General features: G+C 39.9%; 1 protein-coding gene across 1 annotated transcript; it reads right to left on the bottom strand.

The window, feature by feature from the left end:
- Nucleotides 1-137: 137 nt before the first annotated feature.
- LOC140007258 (uncharacterized) lies at nt 138-17,234 on the bottom strand. Its single transcript, XM_072049964.1, has 3 exons — nt 16,960-17,234; nt 2,825-4,458; nt 138-2,461 (listed from the first exon to the last, which is right to left on the bottom strand). The coding sequence occupies exons 1-3, from the start codon at nt 17,232-17,234 to the stop codon at nt 138-140; spliced, it is 4,233 nt and encodes a 1,410-aa protein (XP_071906065.1).
- Between the last annotated feature and the right edge of the window lie 5,264 nt (nt 17,235-22,498).

Below are 22,498 nucleotides of genomic sequence, written 5' to 3'. Positions count from 1 at the left end.
CGAACAATCCAACCGATATTTTCCTCCATTACCCCCTGGACCACACACATCCGCCTCCAAGTGTAAGAGCTCCCTACCCTCTCCTCTACCAAGCAAGGGTGCTGCCCCCTACAATACTTAGCCGCAATAAAAGAAGCCTAGAGCGAGTGACCCTGTCTGAAAACCCACCACAACTTCATTGAGAATGCCTGAAAGACCTCAGTTATCCGCCGGAGGCCCAACCTCCCCTCACCATACGGCCTACAAAGGTCTTCCCATTTCATCCAGTGAAACCTCGGACCATACTCTGAAGAGCCCCATAGAAACGCTGCCATCTCTCTCTCTATCTCCCGTAAGACTCCCTTGGGAGGCGACGCCGCTGCCAACAAATGAATCGGCAGAGAGGATAGGACGTGCTTGAAAAGCACCACCCGTCCCCCTGGCGACAGAATTCGCTGCTTCCAAGATAAAATTCGACCAACAATGGCCTTGCAAACCGCCCCAAAATACTCCTTCTTCCGCCGACCCGTGTACAAGGGGCACCCCAAATACCGGATCGGAAAGCTTTGATTCTGGAAGCCCGTAAGATGCCTGATAATGCTATAGCGGTACGGAGAAAGGTGAGGATGCACAAGGAAGGCACTCTTTTGCTTATTAATCTTCTGTCCCGACACCTCATAATAATCTTCGACAACCCTCATCACAAGACGCAGAGAAGATTTCAAGCCACTGGTGAAGATGACCACGTCGTCGGCTAAAGCCAGATGTGTGACAATCGGGCAACCAATCGGAATCTTATACGGTTGAAACTGACGCTGCTCAACCATAGCGTTCAGCGCCCGAGAGAGAGCTTCAGAACCTATCACAAACAAGGCTGGAGATAGTGGGTCCCCTTGTCTCAACCCACGCGTTGAACGAAAGAACCCCTGGGGGGACCTGTTGATCAAAACCGAGAACCAAACATTAGAAACCAGTCTCCAAATGGCATCAATCCATGACTCGGAGAACCCGAACGGCCTCAACACTTGCAATAGAAAATACCATGACACCCTATCGTAAGCTTTCATCATATCCAACTTAAGCACCACGTTTCCTCCATGTGACGGTTTCCCAATATCTGCCACCATTTCCTGTGCCAGTAAAAAGTTGTCTGTAATTTGTCGCCCTTTGACGAATCCACTCTGTTGAGGGGAGATGATCCGGGGTAACAGCTTAGCTAACCGATCTGACAAGATACGTGAGAGCACTTTATTTATGAAGTTACAGAGACTTATCGGGCGGTATTGTGTGAAGTCCTGGGGGCACTGAACCTTAGGGATCAGGACAATATTCGTGGCGGTAATGCTCCTTGGCAGCTCCGCCCCACAAAAGAAGCTTAAAACCGCCTGGTAGACATCCTCCGCAACCACATCCCACGCAAATGTGAAAAACTCCCCCGTAAACCCATCCGGTCCCGCAACGCTCTCACTATCCATTGAGAAAATCACCTTCTTAACATCCTCTAAAGTGGGGGGCTCCATTAGTCCGGAGTTATCCTGATCGGTCACCAACCTCGGGATGGTGTTCAAGAACTCAAAAGTTGAGAGAGGCGCCTCTGCAGTGAAAAGCCCCTGGAAAAAACCAATTGCCTCCTTTCCGATGAGGTCCTCAGATTCTACCCAAGCACCAGTAGGTCCACGGATCCTATGTATGATAGCCCTACTTCTCCTCTCTGCCACCACCGCATGGAAGTACTTAGTATTCCTGTCGCCATCCTTCAGCCACCGCACCTTGGCTTTTTGTTTCCAAAATCCTTCTTCGACAGCCAAGGTAGCCCGAAGCCGCTCCCTGGCAACATTGAGGGCCCGTTGCACAGAGTCAGAGGAGTCCTGCTCCTGGGCCACCTCCGCCTCCTGTACAGCCCCCTCTGCCTCCTGAACAGCCTTGAAGATGTCCCCAAAGGAATCCCTAGACCACCCTTTCAGCGCCTGCTTGACCGCACGCAACTTGGAAGCTAAACTCCCTAACGGCGAGCCGCCATACTCCCCTGACCATGCATTGCGTATGACGTCCAGCAACCCCGCTTTCGTGGTCCACACATTGAGAAAACGAAAAGGCTTCGGTTTATGATCGAAGCGAAAAGAAGCGGTCATCAAGAGCGGGGAATGATCCGACGGATCCCTTGCCAAGTGCTGCACCAGGAAGCTAGATCCCATCTGCAGAGCCTTCAAGTTGAGAAGCACTCTATTGAGGCGTTTCCAAATCCGAGCCCGCCCTTGCCGATTATTACACCACGTATACTTGGAACCCGAGAAACCTGCGTCCATCACTCCAGCCTCCACCATGAACCGCGCAATTTCGACCCCTTCATTTAATTGAAATGGCACCCCTCCTCGCTTCTCTTCCTCCTGAGCAATCACATTTAAATCTCCCGCTAAGAACCACGGAGTCTCTGTTGGCTTGTCCAACAACAACTCTGCCCATAACATCTCGCGGTCGAGCACTGTGCATTTGGCATGGATAAAGGAGAAACCAGGGCAGATGGGAATAACGGGCAATGGACCTGTAGCGACACATGTTGACTCGACTCGCCAACCACCAAGCAAGAGAGACCTGAGTTGTAGAAGACCCAAACGGTACCCCCCCTGTTTGAGACACTCCCATCCATCCCCAACTTTAAGCGCACAGCATCAATGTTGTCTAGGGTAACTTTCGGCTCGCAAATCGCCACCAATTTTAAAGAATGTAGTTTAACAAGTTTCTTAAGCCTCCTAAAATTTGGGGCGCGAGAAATACCCCTAATATTCCAACATAGCATTTTAATCATTGGAGAGAACTACAAAGGAATTAGATGAAGAGGACTTACTTGATCGTAGAGTTCGGTCAGATGGAAAACGAGCACGAACTCCCCGATGTCTAGAGTGAGCCCTGTCCCATTGCCTTTCACCCCCAGAGAGATGATTTACCACCCCTTCCGCATCAGCAACCGAATCAAGGTGAAGAGTATCAGCTAGCCTTCCTTGAGTGTCATCAAGATCCACAATGAGCTGCATATTCGCAAGAGAAAGACTACCATCTTCCAGATTTAATGCCTCCATTCCTGCCCCATATTCCAATCTCGTTCGACCCTCCTCCCTAGGAGACAAGCTGTCCTTGCGACATTGAGTTCCAACTACTTCCTCCTCCATAATCTCAGCGCCCATTTGCCCCTCTATCGATACTTTAGCCAGTGCCATATCCATCTCCTCTGGCCGCACTACCGTTCCCATTTTGCAGCTGTCAAGCTGCAGACCAGGCTCTTCCCCTTGGCTCGCTGCCCCCATGTATGCACCCTCACCCACGGCCTGCTCCTCCAAGGTAAACTCCCTGACATGAACATTCTCAATTAGCTCCTCCTCAGGTTCGTCAACCACTCGGTCCGCCAGCGCATGGATGATAGCATCAGCAGCAGCCTCGATCCCTTCCTCCACGAGCGCAGCCACTGATCCAGGCTGCTGTCCAGAAGTCTGTACTTGCAGTCCACCCATAACAGACGGTGGCGTAACAGTTGAGACCATACCCAGTCGCTGCCCCTCCGCCTGCCCCATTCCCTTTACCTGCCGCGCACCTGATTGCACCTCAGCGGTTACCTCATTTACCCGGCCTGGCCTTTCACCCTCTGGTCCCTTGTTAACCTGCAATGAGGGCACCCCCACGCCGCCCCTCCTTCCCACAACCTGGTCTTCCTGCATCTTAGACACCCTCAGGGTAGGATGTTTCACACGGCACTGATCCTCCCTATGCCCTTGTCGGTAACAATGACTACAATACTTAGGAAGATTCTCGGGTATGAGAGCCTGCCAAAAGCCATCCCCATCACCCATGTCCACCCACACCTTCGATGGAATCGACTTCAATAAATCAATCTCGACACACACCCGTGCCACATTCGGGCGAGAGAATGAAGCCGTAGCCGCATCAACGAATAACGGCTTGCCCAAGCAGGACACAAGATGAAAAAGACATGGCTTAGCAAACAAATGAATAGGCAACTTAGGCAAGCGAACCCAGACAGGGACAAGGGACGACTCTCTATCGACATGGAACTTAGATGTCCACTTGAAAACTCTCATAGGACACCCATACACATACCAAAGGTTACGGCCCCAAACGCGTAGGAAATCCGCTTCGCTAAGAAATTTCAGCAAAACATGTCTAGAATCTAACAAACCCACTGATACCGTGTCCTTCAAATCAAGAGTCGAGAAGAACTTACGAAGGTCATGCATCGCTAGGCGCCCCTTGGAGAATTTTCCAACCAAGGTGTATCGAAAAGGGGCAGCTACCGCTGCAATGTCCGCAGCGTTGAAGATTACTGCTGGCTCCCCACGATGGGTTGACAACGTTCCTTGAACCACATCAGGCGAGCGACTCTCAAACAACGCAGAGAAAGATTTCTTCTGGAAGTTTGGAGAAGAAGAGACCGACGGCCCCCCACCAGGAGGTAGGGGGCAGCCGCGGCTGCCATGGAAAAAAAACGAAGGAACCCTAAAATTCTAAAGCTGGAAACTCGAGAGAGAAAACATTTTTGCACATCGATAAAAATTACAGCTCATTTGATTAACATTAACAAAAAAAAATTATTATTAATTAGCATTTCATTTTTATCTTTTTATGCCTAGTTTCGCTCATTTTATTCGATCTTTCTTAATTAGTTATTTTTCTTTATATTTTGTTTATTATTAATTAAATTAAAAAAAAAGAGAAAATGAATGATGAAAATGAAAAAAAGAAAAAAAAAGAGAGCTTCTGCGGTTTCTTGCATTTTGTCTATTAAAAGCCATGATCAATGGCTAGGAGGGGGGCTGGGGCGTTGGAATCATTTGGAGCCATCAAGATGAACTTTGAGGGTTTTAGGAACCTGGGGGTCCCATATAAAAGGAAAAACAGACGGCAAGAAAAGGGAGAGGCTCATTGGCGGCTGTGGGTAGAGAAAAAACACAGAAGGCTACGGAGGGGTTTCTGGGGTAACAACTGATGAAAGAAAGTTGACGGCTGGTTGAGTGAGAAAAAAAAAAGAAAGAAACCAGAAAGGGGAGAAGAGAGGAACGGAAGGGTTTGATGTGAGAACCCGTAAATTCCTCTTAATAATTTTCTTAGGGTTTTTCCCCTTTAATGGCTTAGGAAAATTTTCCTGGTGAATTTTATGAGTAATTATGTTTTAGATGATTTTTCTAGTATTGGTGAGTTTTTGAAAAATTAAGGATATATATCGGACGTGGGACCCACTAGTGCGAAAAGTTCGGAAAAATTCGGCCAATTAGGTTAAGTTTTGGATACTGGTTGAAATTTATCGGGTGTTAAGAGATAAGTGGAGGATGAGATGTGATTGATGTGAGAGGGAAAAAGAAGGATAGGGATGCATTTATGGAGTGACAAGTGTCACTTGGCCATTGGTTTCACTTGTAGGACAACTATTCACCTTTTTGACTTTTTTTGACTAATTGATTAAATACCTCAAAAATCACCAAAAATTCACTCTTTTCTTCTCCTTGTTGGTCGGCTCTCTCTCTCTAGCAAAGGAAGGAAGAAAACTCTTCAAAAGTTGGCATCCATCTAGCTCAAATCATCCCAAGCAATCCTTTAAACTTGTTTCTACTCCATAAAACCTCTTCATTTGGTGTTGTTTAGTGGTTTGGTGAAGTGTTTGGAGAAGCTAAGGTGCCAAGCAACTCTCCCTCTCTTGTTTACTAGGTGAGTGGTGTGTGAACTTCCTCCTACACTTAATGAAGTTTAATTTGTGCCTAATGGGAGCTAAAGTGCTGAAATTTGTGGTTTATTTCTTGGTTTTGGATGAATTGATGAAGTTTTGAATTTATTGATGAATTTTCTGGTTTAATATGAATGTAATGTTGTGGCTATCCTTGATGATGGGAACTGATGTTTAATGACTCTAGTAGGTGTATAGGATAGATAATTGTAACCAGTTTCTGGTTTGGAAGGAATTTGAGAAAGTTAGGGTTTTATATCTCCAATTCTGTCCGGTTTTGTATCTCATGGTTAGAGGCTGAATTGGTCTTGGCTTAAAACATGAAAGTTGTAGGTATTGATGTTATAAAGGTGCCTGTAAAATTTCAGGTCAATCGGAGTAGCGTAGAATGAGATAAGTCAAAAATACCGAGACTGGTCCAGGAAGGGGTGCTGCGAACAGGGTTGCCTTTTCACTCAATTTGACCGTGACTTTTCACCCTGATCCTCACCGAATTATATTTTGACCAAAACATGAAAGTTGTAGCCAAGGCTATAAACCAGTTTCCTGTAAATATTCAGCTTGATCCGACCACTGTAACATGTGAAATGACCGAAATACCCTTGACTGTTTTCGAAACCTGTTTCGCGCCCAGATTTCTGTTTTGGTGTAGTCTTCCATTTTCGACCATGAAAATGCAGGATTTGGCCTTTGAGGTCTTCTGATGAAATGTAGCTTGATATCCTAGCTACCATATGCCTTTGGAATTTCTGAATTTGGACCTGTATAGACTGAGTTGTACTGACTACAGCAGAATGTAGTTGTGAACCCGTTATTGTGGTTCTGGTTTAGTATCTCGCATATTTGACCTGGTTGTGCTAGGAATTGGACTGAGTGATCTTCTACATTATTGTAGCCCTGTTTCTTAGCTTTCAGCTAGTTATGGAATTTCTGGATTTGGACTTGTAGAGCCTGAGTTATGATGTTTCCGCTAGAATGCGTTTTGGTGAATCTGTTTTAAATTTTTGATGTAGTATATTGCATTTTTGACCTGTTTGCACTCAAAACTGGGTTGAGTGACCTTCTATGATGTTGTAGCCCTGTCTTTTAGCTTCGAGATGGTGGGTCTTGCACCCTCCTCCGATAATCGTAGTGAAATTGGTACCATTACCGCAACATGAGGACAAAAACTGTTTTTTTCAGGGGCAAAGTTAATTGCATTTCTGGTTACCTATGATACTTGTATATGCATATGAAACCCTATTGGGGTTGTGATTGACATTGCTTTATGACTCGTTATCGAGTCTCATTGTACTTGTTTACGTGTTCTAGGGCGTGACGGAGGTTCACGACATTCTCTTGACGGAAGTGCATGAAACAACACTTAATTGATAAGTGAGTATACTACTCACTTGAATGTTACAATGTGGCTTTGCTATATGTGATTGTGATGCCTTGAAGGCTTATTTGGCTAATGGAATTGGTTAAGGTGAGGGTGTACTTGACCGCCCTCACCCCCTTTGATACCGTTAATGACTGTTTACCGTTTCACTGAAATACTGAACTTGACATATGAGATATTGAATTCCATTCATGGAAAAACTGATTTGGTGTCGTTTGGATGAGTATCCAACGGCCTTACTGTACTACTGAGCTCAACCCCGTTGGTAGTCAATTGAATCGAGCCGGCGAGGGCTTGGTCGTGAAAATTGACATGCCACGGGGACTGTACTGGGGAATCTTGTAGTAATGAGACTCTTGATTCAGGTAAACTCGAGTATTACTAAAAGCTACTGATTGGAGTGCGGGCCCGGTTGGGGTATGTTTGGTAGAAGGGATGGGAGTGAAGTGGGTTCTACGGTTGGTACTCTTAAACGTTGACGGAGAGTCAATGAGATTGGATCAAGAATGTAAGCGTGGAAATGGGCTCTTGAGAGCCGTCCGTATCCTTTTACCGACTTGTTTTACTTCTTAATTGTGTACTTGAAATGAAAGATTATGCTTATGTGATCTTTGTTGCTTATGTGGTAGTAACTCACTGGGCTTAAGCTCATTCCGTTCCATTTGTTTTCCTTACAGGAAATGACCAGTTTTGAAAAAGGTTGTGTTAGTTGGTTATCAAGTTGAGCTCATGTAAATGTATCTTTTGGATAGCTCTTTGAATGAAACCCTGATGTGTATTGGGTTAAATTTCTTTTGATTGGCAAACCGAACATGTATATCCATGATGAATCATTTTGATATGCCGCTCTAGCTTTTGGCTTGTAAATGTTACATTTCAATGTATATTTTTTTGGTTGACATTTGGTTGGATTTCGGATTAACTCGTATTTCAAACGGCAAAAGAAAAATTTGGCTACTCTCGGCCTAGTATCCGGATTCTGACGTGGACGGTACTGTTCATCGTCGGCTTCGATTTTCGTTTTTTTTATTTTGTGATTTTGTACTTGTTTGCGTGCATTGGTATGTTTCGGAACGTATTAGATCGACGTAAACTGATCCGTAGTCCTGGCGAGAGTTGGGCAGGCAGTCCGCTAACCCCTTTGGTTCGCCTTAGGGGAAGGTGGGGCTATTACATTTGAAGAGTGAGCAAGAGGGGGGATAGTTGGCGGCTAGGGTTAAGGAGGCTACGGAAAAAGTGAGAAACTTAGAGCAAGAACAAGGTAATGCCTGGCTGAAAACAAAGTAAAAAGAAAGAGGGCATCGTTGAAGGCATCGATAGAGAACAGCGAAGGGAGAACGGAAGAGTAGCAGAATCAGAAAGAGAGAGGATTTTGGATTGAGCAGCGACCCCTTTCTGATCATCCCAGCCTTGGTTTTGCCTTTGGAAGGGATAAAGGTGACGTCTTTTTACCTGTTTTGTTCTTAGTTTACTGGATAGATGTACTGAGTTTTCCTTTTCATACCTATTTCTGTGTGGATCTGGTGGGTTGGACTGGAGTTTTGGGGTAGGGACTTAGGTCATTTAGGAGTTTGGGTTTAGATCATTTTTGTCCAAGATTCACGGTTGCAAAGATGTTTCACAGTTTGAATGAAAATTTTCAATGCCTCGTCGATTGCTAGCTACTACGTATATTGCTTGTTTGTGTCGGATTCTTAGCTGAGATATGCATATTTGTTGTTTTGGATTTGATTTGCATCATGTTAATGCTCAATGATGAAACCCAGAAGTGAAAATGAAGACTCAAGTTGCTAGTGAAATTTATAGATTTGGCATGCTCCTGTGTTTTGACCCTTTTATGTGTTTACATCCAAGGTTTTATGTTGAAAATTGAAAACTATACCTGCCGATACCGTGGTTTGAGTTAGAGTTTGTTTGACTGAAATGTAAGCGTAGGAATTTCTTACCGCAACAAGTTCGTAGCCTTCGGATTGTTGCAGCAGCTTTAGTGCTTCCTTTCAGTTTGCTGAAGCACTTGTTCTCTAATGTTGACGAAACTGGACTTTTTTTTTTTTTGGGTAGCTGAGGTTCTGGTTTGGTCTGATTGTTCCTTTGGGTCTGTTTGTATGTTGGATGGTGAGTGTTTCTAATAAAGTACCTTGGTAATCCCTTGGCGCGAGTTTGAGCTGCAAATTGCAGCAAGAAATGTATGAATGCATTTCAACTGGCCAGTTTTCTTTTTCTTAGTCTCCCTTGATTGCATTGTCAATTATGTGCTCATGAGAAATCTAATGAATGTTGGGCTGCAAGTTTTCTGTGGCTTCTGGGAATGAAAACTCAAGTGGCCGAAAAATTTCCAAATTGCCGCATGCTCTCTCTTTCGGTTTTTCGTGCTTAAAAATGAGACTTTGTGGTTGAAAAATGGAAAGATTACTGGATAATCTTGTTGTTTTGATCTAAATTTGTTGGTTTGGCCATTAGGTAAGTTTGGATTGCATCCAAAAATTCATCAGAAATTGAACCCAACATGCTAGAGTTTAGGAGAGGTAGCAAAAGATGTTTTTCTGGTTTTTGTGAATCTGTTGGAGAGAAGGGATCTTGAATCCTTGATCTTGTGTCATTGTATGATTTGTGTTGAGTTGGGTCTTGTGCAATTAGTTGATAGGCTTGCATGTTTCATTTAATTTCAGATTCATGGCTGTTTTCCTGTGTGAATGGAAGTCGAAAGTTGCAGAAAGTTTCAAAAGTTGTTGAATGGTTTTCGTTGCAGAAGGCTCCCTTGTTACATTTGCATGCATTTTGCATGAACAATTTCCAGAAAAATTGCACTTTGGCCCCTCAAAGTCTCTCCTTGTCTTACTATGACCCAATTATGTTTTAATTTCTTGCAATTAGGTCCTAGAGTAATTGCAATTTGAACCATTACTTGACCTTTTTATTACTTTCGGACCTTTGAAGTTCCCAAAACTTCTAATTGGACTCGAATAATTGGTTAATATTTACAATTGGGTCCTTGGTAGTTTTTCTATTTTAGAAATTTGATCAATAATTTACTTTTTCTTGGAAATTATGCATTACTTGGTTTCATTTAAGTTGCAATTAGGAAGGATCCAATGATTTTGTTTATACTTTACTATTTAATTGGTGCCTTGACCTTTTTATTGTTTTGAAGTTAATATTTCCTTCATTTCATTACCATCTCCAGGGAGGTACACTCTATCCCTAATTTCTTACTTTAGGTGACCCTACGTGCCCTATGTGATTTTACGTGTTTAATTTGCATGCCTCTTAAATGTTTATTATTATTATTTATTTGTTTATTTTATTTATTTTCTTTGTTGGCTTTAGTTTGTATATTTATTTTTAGTTCAATTTTGATCATTTGAAGGCACTTGAATGCCAAAGTTGTAATAGCTAGGTTATTATTTTATTTTATTTCGTTTTCCCCTTTAGATTGTAATAGGGCTCCCCCGAATGTAATAGTTAGGGCTTTATTTACTTTATTTGCCTTGTGTGTTTTTGCATGCCTATGTGTTACGTATTAATTGCTTTCCCTAGGATTTTGGCATCTAGATAAACATGCTTGTGTGCTACATGCTACGTGAAAATTATGTGCCTCTGCATGTCTACTTGCTTTTATTATTATATCTGCTTATATGGATGAATGCACGTCACCATGGCTAGTCCAATGCTAGTCATGGTCTTCTTCTCGAGCCCTCACAAGTCCAATACTTGTGAGAGAATGTTAGTTAAGGGCTAGTCCAACGCTAGACCCTTAGGAACCATCCACACGTTAGATCATGATTGTATGACTACATTACATTCTCATGCATATTTTTTCACCTTTTAGGGTCTTTTATCATTTTTGCATGACATCCCTCCTTATACGTATATCCCTTTCCCCATATTTTTCCTTATATGTATATTACTTATCCCTTTGTGTGAAACATGACATTAGACTTGCATTTCATCTAAGCATTAGATCTAGGTTAGTACATTTGCTTGATTAGACTAGGAAAAATCCCTCGAATATGGGATATGGACGAGTTTGGCTTTTTTTAGCCTTAGCACGCTCGTATTCTCTCTATTAAAGGGAACATTGAAAGTCACGAGTATAAGTCCCCCGCACCCATTATGATGCATTCCTTTAGGTCATACACATTTGTATATTACTATTTTCTTTACTTTTTCTTTCTTTTGAGTTTCATGACTTGCATTATTCGTGACTTCTTCGAAGAGTCTTTATTGGGCGTCACGATTAATGTGATTGGCACCAAGTAAGCTTTGAAGATACATTTCGACCCCCTTGACACCCTCTTAGGTTTAGGGTTTGCATTCATATAGTACATCCAAATGTGATAAATCTTTAGGTTAAAAAATAAGAAAATCTTTGACTAAATCGCGCAACTAGCCTTGGCTAGGTTGAAAGGGTGCCTTGGATCCTTATCCTTGCCTTCCCTTTTTTCAAATGTGACTCCCGAATCTTTTTCTCTGATTTTCGTAGATTTGGAGTCATTTAAAAAGGGTTTTCTATTTTTTTTTAAATTCATTTTTAGGTGACTTGGTACACCTTAACTCTATACCAAGTGGCGACTCCATTTTTCATTCAAAAAACCCTTTTTAAACTATATTTGGGTTAAATCGTCGCATTTTCAAGTCCCATTTAGACCCATGTTTTTCATTTTTTTTAAATCAAAAATTCATTTTCTAATCAAAAAAATAATCCAAAATTCATTTTTCTAAAACAATTTATTTTTCTTATTAAAAAATGGGGCGCAACACGAGCGAAACAAGAACTTAGCTTTCATCAAAGCTTTAACAAAGAACTAAATCCCAAGGTTAGCATGGAACTAACTTCGACCAAACCCCGACTGGCTCGAATAGTTCGTCTAACCTTAGAATCGGGCTGGAACCTAGCCCTAAGATATCCGATCTCTCAATAGATGGTATCTCTCAACAAAGTACACAACAAAGTACTTACCCCAAACAGCACACAGTAAATGGGGTTCAATTCAAGTCATGTGATCACTCCCATCAGCACACAGCAACAGGGTGATACTCAACCGAAGGTAGGTATTCTCACATATGAAATCAAAACAAAGGATGGGTTTAGGTCAAGTGAGATAAAGTACACCCTCGCCTAAGTACCCATTTAACATATACAAAGCACTTTAACAATTTCACATCAATAAACCACCCAATTACTCACTTGATAAAGCTTGGCACGAAAAACGATACAATTCACTGAGCTTGACTGTCACCGTCAAAAGCCTCACAGTCTGTATTGATAGATTATATACACACATAAGTGAAACGGCCATACAATAGCAGTTTATAACTTGAATGATCGAAACCGGTTAAAAATAGTCAAAACGGTAAAAAACGACATTAAGGCCACAAGATTGTCGAAATTGGCCGCAACGGCTGGAATGGTAACAAAATAACAAAAATAGTCCTAAAGGTCCAAAACAGCAAAAACAGTTGAGAAATGCACGTACACGTGCGCAGAAATGAAAACGATCGCACGTCCGCACCCAAAGGCGCAAACGGACATTTCACATTTTGACACCTTTTACGGTTTTAATCATAACAGAAGCTGTGGCCATTAGTTTAAGGTGTACGAGATACCTTTTGAAGCTAAGGCAAAGACCTACAACTTTGATGAAGACCACCCAGTCCAGTTCCTAGTGTATCTAGGTCAAAATTTCAAATTACAGAACTAAAATCTCACATTTAGGCTAGTTAACTGAACTATGCATAAATGACAATAACTCAGGCTACCGAAGTCCGATTAAGGTGTTCTTAGGGGCGTTGGAAAGCTAAGACATAGGGCTAAAAGTTTCATGTTTTATACAAAGACTGGTTTAATACATATCAAGGTTAAAAAAGGCAGCCAACGTGAGGCAATGTCAAAAATGTCTGCTGGATTCTACCTAGGGCAGTCTCAGGGGTATTTTGTCTTTTCATGAGCTACAGTGCTCAGATTGGGCTGAAATTTTACAAGAGGTTATGAAATATCATTCTATACAACTTGCATATTTTGTGCCAAGCCTGATTCGGCCTCTATCATGATGAACTAGAACCAGGCAGAACAGGGGAATATGAAAACTTTAACCTGGAATTTGAGCTTTTCCTCTAGAATTTCATATCTAGTAAGCATTCAAGCATCAAAGTCAACAATTACTAGCTCTATAACATCCATTACTAGATGAATAACCATAAGCAAGGCTGAAAATGTAAACCCTAGCTCCATATTCCACATATCATTCCAAACTAGCAAATTTACCGTCATAAACCAAGAATATGAGTTTCTATCCAAACTTAAACAAGATTAATGAAGAGTAAAGGAATAGGCAGCCATGGTACCTTCCAAAAGCTCCTTGTAGGTGAGAAACCAAACACGTTCTTCCCAAACTTTTACCACACACAACTATCTAAGCACTAAAATGAAAGTTTAATCGGTTTGGATTTTGGATTTTGGATTTTCACTGAACTAAGTTGGATTCAAGGTGAAGTTGCTAGCTTGTCTTCCTCTCCTTGTTTTCTCTCAAACTCATGACCAAGAGGCTGGAATGGAGGAGAAAATGAAGCTTCAAGAAGGTTTATAAGATGGTAATTGGTTTGGGTCAAAGTTAGGTGGATGATCGCCAAGTGTCACTACAAGATTCAACCTCAATTTTTCCTTTTTTTTTCCTTTTCTTGGTCAATATTTTTGGCCATCTTAAGCAGGATTAAGGGCTGATATTTTGCACTAATATCAAGGTTATTTTATGGTAAGAAAATGGTGGTCAAGTGGTGCACTCAATCGGTAACAAATGGTACCCGTCGGTTCAACCCAATTTTTCTTAAATCGCGCATACTAGGGTTTTCACTTATAATTCTCTCATTTATTATTCTCACTTCTAATCACATACTTAATATCATCTAAAATTCACTCTTAATCACTAAATTTAGTGCACACATCTCACCAAGTGATCACACGGTCAAAATACGCAAAAAGCCTTAATTTACCCGAACTAAGAACCTAAAGGGAAAACCCTTGATTCTATGGTTGATTGCAGTTACTGAGGGTGTGAATGAGTAGTAAAGCTATTATAAAGGAATAAATGCTAAATAAAAAGGAATTTTAAGAAAATATGAGGAATTTTACAAGTCCATAAATCAAATTTGGGGGGTTTCGATTGAAATATGAGAAATTTAAGAAACCGGTTAGTTACAAGTAAAACTAGGGTCTTGGATTAAACTATTAGGGTTCTAGTCTTTTAAAACTAAACAAGGTTTTAAATCAAACCCAAAGAAATAATTTTAGTATCTTCTTTAAAACAAAATAATGTCTTAAAATAAAAATAAACTAAAGAAACCGTAATATCCTCTTGGAGACTAAACAACATTAGTATCCTAAAAGTTAGGATATCACAAGAGCTAGGATAGAAATTATGCTCAAAATAAGGTAAAGATAAGGAATAACCCAAAGTTAAAGATCAAGAATCCAAGTCTGGAATTTTCCCTTCAAGATGAGCACCTCTATTGGTGCAGACAGATTTGAATTGACATTGTTCCACGAATTGATAGCAAAGAGATTTAACTCCTAGAAGACAAACTCTATGGAAACTCGCAAAGTGTACAAGTTACTTCGGAATGGAACACGTCATGATCAACTCTACTTGACTTTGCTTGATCTGCCCAAAAGAAGATAGACTAAGCAAAACACATGTTAACTTGTTAGAAAACAAAGCTCTCAGACTTTTGACTTTTGCAAACATGGCCAATTTTCCCCCTTTATTTTTTACTAAGGCCAAATTTTTTCTACCTTTTTCCAATCTATGCTTCTTGGCCCATTGTCCACTCATTGCACTAGAGTTTTTATTTCCTTTTTCCAGCTCATGTTCATGGCTCAGCTGCAACTCATTCATAGATGGTTCTTCGATCAACGATGGACTAGAATGAACATTTTCTTTATTACCATCGGTTGACACTTGATTGAGTTGCTTGAAGTATGAATTCATCATTTGTCTCATTTCTTCCTTCATATAATGAACCAATTCTTTAGTCCAGCTTCGAAAATCATTCTTTGGTTCACAAGGCATTGACTCAACCCGAGAATTCTTAGGCTCCATGACTCGATTGTCACGACACTCCTTAGATGAATCTCATTTGCTTGATGAGGACCTCGGCTTAGATGCTCAACGCAAACTCCTTTGCTCCTCTTCGTACTCATCACAAGTACACTTATATCGTTCATATGCATATAAACCATTGTAACCATCCATCTCCTCCTTGAGGGTACGAAACTCATGGTTTGACACTTTATCACAGCTTGATCGTGTGGAACCCCTCCTCTTGAGAGATTCGTTCTCAATTCTATCAAGTTTTTTATGCATGAGTTCGATTGATGTGTTTAACTTCCCTTCAGCTTGAAGGGAAAATTCCATACTTGGATTCTTGATTAATGTGTTTGGTAGAAAAATAAAGAGGAAAATAAGAAAAGAAAAGGATATTAACTTGGATCAAGAATCAAAACTCTAATACCAAGTGATACGAACCTGAATCTCCAAGCTCCCACTCTTGAAGAAATGAATTACACAGCCAGTGAAAGGATCTTTCTTGATCAAGTTATGGACATAATTGGATGAATTCTAATTCAATCAAGGACCACTCAAGATTGATTAGAAGGGTAGTATGACGCCACAATTCAACGTGATTTTGAATTGCTAAGTCAATTGAAAACCCAAGAATCCCCTCAAGTATTCAAGTTTAGAGCTCTTGGACAAGAGACTCACAAAAAACACAAGGTGTTTTTTGAAATTTAGTTCATCATTCATCTTATCTGAAAATAACATTTGGGACAAGGCTTATTTATGGCCTTACAAAGACTCAAAAACCTAAACCAACTAGGGCGCACTTAATGACTTTCTTAAAACCTAATTTGCCTAGACAACTAAAAGAAATAACTCAAATCGGCTCAACTAAAGGTCAACATGACCTAGCTGTGTAACTAACTAAACTAACTCTAGTTACGAACTAACAATTGGAAAACGTTGGAAATAACTTAAAGCAAATGACAACATAAACTAAAATCTAAATAAAACCAAGAAAACTAAGGTAACTAATGAAGGGGATTCGACTTTGGTGAATCTTTAGTGAACTTCAATCTCTTGTATGATTTGAAAATGAATCATGGATCCTATGCTAGCATCAAGAAGTAAAACAGCCTCATGAGAAATGGATTGCATTAGTTGTTGGAGTAGAGATTTGACACTTAAGACACAAGCTTCTTGGAAGCACATGAACTCTCCAATGGATTTAAGCATGGAACAATGCAAGATAAATGTGATTGCACCTTGATCAATTTGCACAAAAAAAGAGGTACTAAACAAAACAAATGTTAGCGGGGTAGAAAACAAATCTTCCCTCACGATTTTGGCTTTTGCAAACATGCTTAGTTTCCTTCTTTTCTTTCCACTATGACTGACCTATTATTGCATTTTACCTCTCTATTTTGCTCGGCCTTTTGCTCACTTTTTCCACTCTTTTGCTTACAAACAGCTTTCTCTAACTCCTGCTCTTTTGTAGCATCTCTTGATCTTCATGCACTTGCTTAGGGGAAAGTGGAGTAAGAGTAATTTTTCTATCCCTGTGAACAAAAGAGTATTTTTTAGTATGAACTTCATAAGTTACCCTCTTGTCAAATTGTCATGGTTATCCTAAGATGGTGTGAGTGGCTCGCATTGGCACTACCTTGCACAAGAGCTCATCTTCATATCTACCAATACTAAATTACACAGATGCTTGCTTGATACACCCACTTTATCACAATCACTAAACCATTGCAACTTTTATGGTTTAGGATGATCATAGATAGGTAGTTGCAATTTCTTTACCATTAATGCACTCAGCACGTATGTTAGCACAACTTCCACCGTCAACTCTCAAATTACACACTTTGCCATTGACAAGGCATTGCGTATCGAAGATATTCTCATGTTGCACATCTTCATCTATGCATTTTGCATTTAAGGCCATCCCTGTCACCAATCCTAACCCCATGGGTTGATCAATAGGAACTTCTTCACATGATCCGACATCACCATCTTCCATTAAAGGTGGCATTCCTTCATACTCCTTTTCATTGTCAGTGACAATCTCACCACTAGGCAAGACAATCATAGCCCTTTGATTAGGGCATTGGCTAGCTATGTGTCCATGGCCTTGGCATTTGAAATGTGAGAACTCGAAAATTATTTTATATTTTCTCTTATTTTTGAACAAATTAATTTATATTTTTTTATTTTGCTTTACTAGGCTTAAATTTCATGGTGATTTTAAAGGTTAAGTCTAGATTTTTCTCTTTTTCCTTTTATAATTTTGATGCATGTTAATTTCGTAGAGTATTATGGTAGTTTGACCGAATAGTGAGATGTGCGCATTATATTTGGTGGACAAGAATGAGTGTAGTGCAAGAGGGATTATTTGATTAGAAGTGTTAAGAATTAATTGAAAAAGTATAATATATGATTAGAAACACAAGAGAGGGAAAGAGATAAGTATTACCCCAATGACGCCAAGTGTCGCCGATCCAAGCATGCCTTGACCATGACTTTCCTTTAGTCTTGATCTTGCAATTTCACAGTGCAAGCCTTTGATTTTCTCTTGTGAAGGCCGAAATTGGGAGAGAAAAGAAGAGAGAAAAAACTTCCAAAGTTCATCTTGATTTGTGAAAAAAAATCCAAAGATCAACCTAATCCACTCCGATAAACCTTGAGTTAGGCTTGGAGGTGAGCCTTTGGTGGAGTTATTTGAGGAAGAAAACTCTTGAGTTGCTTGTCATCTTGGGATTTTGAGATAAAATTTCTAGAAAACATCTCTTTTTACTTGTTTCTTGAGATTTATGCAAGATATGTTATGATTGAAGTTAAAGGAAGCATGCTTATGATAATTTCATGGTTTTTGCTAGGGTTTGGTGAAGTTGTTACTAGGGTTTGATCAATTTCCAGCTTTAAGGTTAAATTTTCCAACTTTGAGATGAATTTCTAGCTTTCATAAGAGATGTTCTAGCTTTGATATGAAATTTTAAGTTTTGATATATGAATTTTAGTCTTGGTATGCAAATTTCCATCTTTGAGAGGTAAAATTCCAGCCTTGATGTAGTTATTTGAAACTTTATATATGTGTGGAGTTGTGATGGATTTTCTTGCCAAGAACATATGTCATAAGCCTCATGATATGTTAGTTATAAGATATAGTACATTTGCCATGGAATCAATTAAGAAAGTTGGAATGTTTGATAGAGGTTTTGCTAGAAAATTTCTGTGATGGCCGGCCAAGAGGGAGAGGGAGAATTTTAGCTTTCTTTTTGCAGAAATTTTGTGGTGATTTTCACATACTCTTGTTCAAGATATTTGTTAAAACCTTGTTCTTCATATGTATGTTGATTTTGAGCCAAAACAAAGAGGTTTAAGAGGGGAAAAATCTAGTTTTCCAAACTATTTGCTTGCCAGAAATTTTCGCAGGAGAATCTGCGCAATTTTGGAAAATTTGCTATAACTTCGTATAGAAAAGTCAGAATTGAGTTCTATTTATTGTGTTTGAAACTAATCTCATAGAGCTTCCAACTGTATAAAATTGAAGGTTTGTTTCAATTTCTATAAATACCAGCAAATCAGCAATTTTTTTTAAAAATCTTGACTATTGTGTTTCTTCACTTGTGATAGTAGTGAGTTTTGAACTGAAATTTGACTAGTCTATGAGCTACATTTCATGAAGATTTCTTCTAAATCCTGTTAGTGCTTCGAGTTGGTGTAAGTTTTGTGATTTTTTGACCTACGGAACTCAAGTTATACCTTTTCAAAAAATGTCACCAGAGTTGGGAATTGTATCAAATGGATTGAGTGGACTTGGAAAACTTTCCTGGGTTTTAAACCTAACTTTCTTTGGTTAAATCCTGCATATTTTGATTTAAAATACTTAGTGATATGTTAACCTTAGCATGCATGAAATATTTCACTTGATTTGAACTCGATAAGAACTTGATTTAAACAAGAACCGTGGCCTTTTTGGTCTTCTAATATTAGGGTTAAACTTGTAGTTTTTGTGGTTGCTAAGTGAAGTTTCGAATCTCATATTTTCTCATCATCTTGACTTTATGTGACTAGACTCTTGATGGATTACATGATCACAGGGCTTGAAAGTGTCCAAGAGGATGAACCAAGGTTGAAGTGAAACGATTGTGATCAAGTGGTAAGTGTTCCTTGCATGTTTGTGGTTTAAATGACTAAGTGGAATGTTGTGTATGTTTGTTTGAGTGCTAAATGCTTTCCAATGATTGTTAAACGAATTTTCAATGACCGAGTGTGCACTTTATCATACTTGACCAAAGTGAAAGTGGGTTTTCAATAATCAATTGATTGAACATTACTTGTGCATGAATGTAAGCCATGCGGTGCTGTACTCTACCGTATTGGTTGAATTGGGCCCTTGCCCTTCGTTGTCAGTCAATTCGAGCCGGAAGTGGACTCAGTCGGGAGGCTGGTGACTCTGGGATAGTGTTTAGTATACTCAAGTATGACCTCGAAGTCAGGTGGAGTACTGGCCAGTGAATGAAATACAATGGCTGAAATGATTGACTGAAATACAATGAATAACTGAATGATTGACTGAATGAAATGATCATTAAAGGAGTTTTCACTTTCAAATATTTTCAAATGTCGGAGGTATAAGAAGTAATGGACGGCGACTAAATGACCGAATGAACGGCTTCAAAGGAGCACATATCCTTTCAATGATTGAATGTTTGCTTCTTAAATGACTGTTTATTACTGTGCAAAGTGTGTGAAGTGTTAAATGCAATATTTCCGTGCGTTATATACTTGGCTACTTGTTTGGGAACCTCACGGGCTTTCAGCTCATTCTTTTAGTTTGTTTTCCTTACAAGAGTGGAGGTTCGGAGCAAATAAGTATGAACTAGGGTGTATAACCCTCTTGTACTTGTACTTTGGTAGATAGAATGTATTTTGGATATTTGGTGTTGTATCTTGCATTTCACTTTTGATTTGTAATTAAGCTTGAATGATTGGTTGAATTGTTAAACTTAAATGTTATTTTGGAAGCCTGAATGGTTATCTTGAGAATTGATTGAAGTAAATGTAGTGAGTCCTAGCGAGAGTTGAGCAGGCGGTCCGCCAAATCCTTAGGTACGCCCTAGGGGGAGGTGTGGTCGTCACAAAAATATTTATTATTGTGAAGTCGAGTTATAGATGCATCATTGTTGGATTTAGGAGCATTCCTCAAATATGATTTTGAAGGGTCTTGTTTCAGCTTTTGTGGTGTGGTAGTGGTTGAAAACTTTTCTTTTTTTTTTTTTGGCGGCGTAGGTTGGGTCACAAGAGAAGAATAACTAGGATAAGACCATCCATGACCCCTCCTCTTGAGCCTTTGTTCAACTTCAATGGCTTTCTCCACCAAGTCACCTAGCTCTACATAGGGCTGCAATTCAACACGTTCAACTATCTTAGGCCTTAATCCATTCAATAATCTAATCTTGCCATAGTTGCTTCTCTATCTTCATTAACATCAACACGTAACATAGATATCTCCATGTATTTGAAATAATCCTCAACATTGAATTCTCCTTGTGTTAAGGTTCACAACTTCTGGAACAAGTCTCAATGGCAGTGGTTAGGCACGAATCTCTTTCTCATGATTTGCTTCAATTCTACCCAAGAACTGTCGGTTCACTACATCTTGTACTAGTCCTCACTTGATCCCACGACACAATGGAACAATTAGTGAATTCCACAATTGTGAGCTTTACTTTCTGCTTCTCCATATAGTCGTTGCAATAAAACACCAACTCTATCCTCTTTTCCCACTCCAAATATGCATTTGGATCCAATATACCTTGGAAGGATGGAATCTTTATTTTGATGCTTTTAATGGCATCACCAACTGGCCATGTGTTCCTTCTCGATCTGTGGCAACCCCACTTCTCCTTAGGGCGAATCCTAGGGTTTCGGCGGGCCGCCTGCTTAACTCTCGCTAGAACTCGAAACTTAGAGCTAATCAACTAATAAGAAAACCAATATAAAGAAAAGTCTCTTCCTTCAATAATCATTCAATTCTACATCATAAATTTTTTCAAAGTTACATCAAACTTTCCAAAATATACAACCATTTAAAGTTGACTAAATCATTTACATCCATATTCGAATCAAAATATAATCAAGCCAGCTTCTTCAAAATCTTTCTACTCCGAATTCCTGTTAAGGAAAACAAACTATGGGGGTGAGGTAACTCTCAGTGAGGCCAACAAAAGCAGACAAACAAATAAGTATAACTAGCATTAAAGCTTATACAAGAAGGGCAGTCATAATATTCATGAAATTCACAAAAGAAAACAAAACACAATCATTAAAGGATACGGAAGCTCTCGGGAGCTAACTCCACACTGCTTTGCCAAGGTCTTGATCCAAAATTTCAAGTGTTGACACTCCGTCAACCGAGCAAGTATCAAGTCCGTAGAACCCCACTCTTCACCAAATTTCTGTCCACTGTTACACCCCCTACCGGGTCCGAACGTCAAACAAGTTTTTTGATATTACACCCCCGACCGGGTCCGAACATCAAACAAGTTTTTTGACATTATTCGAGTATATCCAAGTCAAGTATATGTCCAAGATTCACCAAACTCCTCAACCAAACCCTCGCTGGCTTGAGTTGAATGGCTAGCCATTGGTTTTGGACGTCCCCACAAGTTCAAGCATAAGTCGACGAGATTGCTCTCAAATCAATGCCAAGTCAATCACAAGTATAATTGTCAAGTATGAGCAGGTCAATTATCAAGTCAAGTAAAAGAGAACGAGTGCGATCAAGTAAACACTCGTCTCGACAAGTCTAATTCACATATTCAACAAGAAGTAGTTCAAGTATTATGCAACAAGTCATACACATGACACTCACCAATTTCCAAAAGCAAGTAAGCAATAAAGTCCTTTAGTTGTCCGCACCGGGATTCCTTTTGAAATGCTCTTGAGCACCTAAAGAAATATTAACCAACCATCACTCACGGATATCCTAGGTCACTTGGCATACAAGGAAGAAAATTTATTTGCTTAGAACTTAGGACAACGCCTCAAAAGTGTTTTAATCCATCAAAAATCGAGATTCAAAAATGAAGGTTTAAAGTCACAAGAGAACGTGTATCATCCATGAAATCAAGTTTGAAATGGACTATCAATCTCAAAAGAAAGTTGGAATTTCTTAAAAAGTTCATTTTGTTGGAAACTAGAAATTTCCAGCTTTATGTGACAACACTTGAAAAATCATATCTTGAGTTTGGTAAGTCCAAAAATTGGAAACTTTATACCATTGGAAACTAGATTCAAAGTACTAAAGCTTTCCAGAAGACACACTTTTCCCAGATTCCAATCCAAAAA

This window comes from Coffea arabica, chromosome 5c (assembly GCF_036785885.1).
Source record: "Coffea arabica cultivar ET-39 chromosome 5c, Coffea Arabica ET-39 HiFi, whole genome shotgun sequence".
Taxonomy (NCBI): domain Eukaryota; kingdom Viridiplantae; phylum Streptophyta; class Magnoliopsida; order Gentianales; family Rubiaceae; genus Coffea; species Coffea arabica.
Note: the sequence above shows the minus strand (reverse complement) of the source record. Positions and strands in the feature narration are given on the sequence as shown.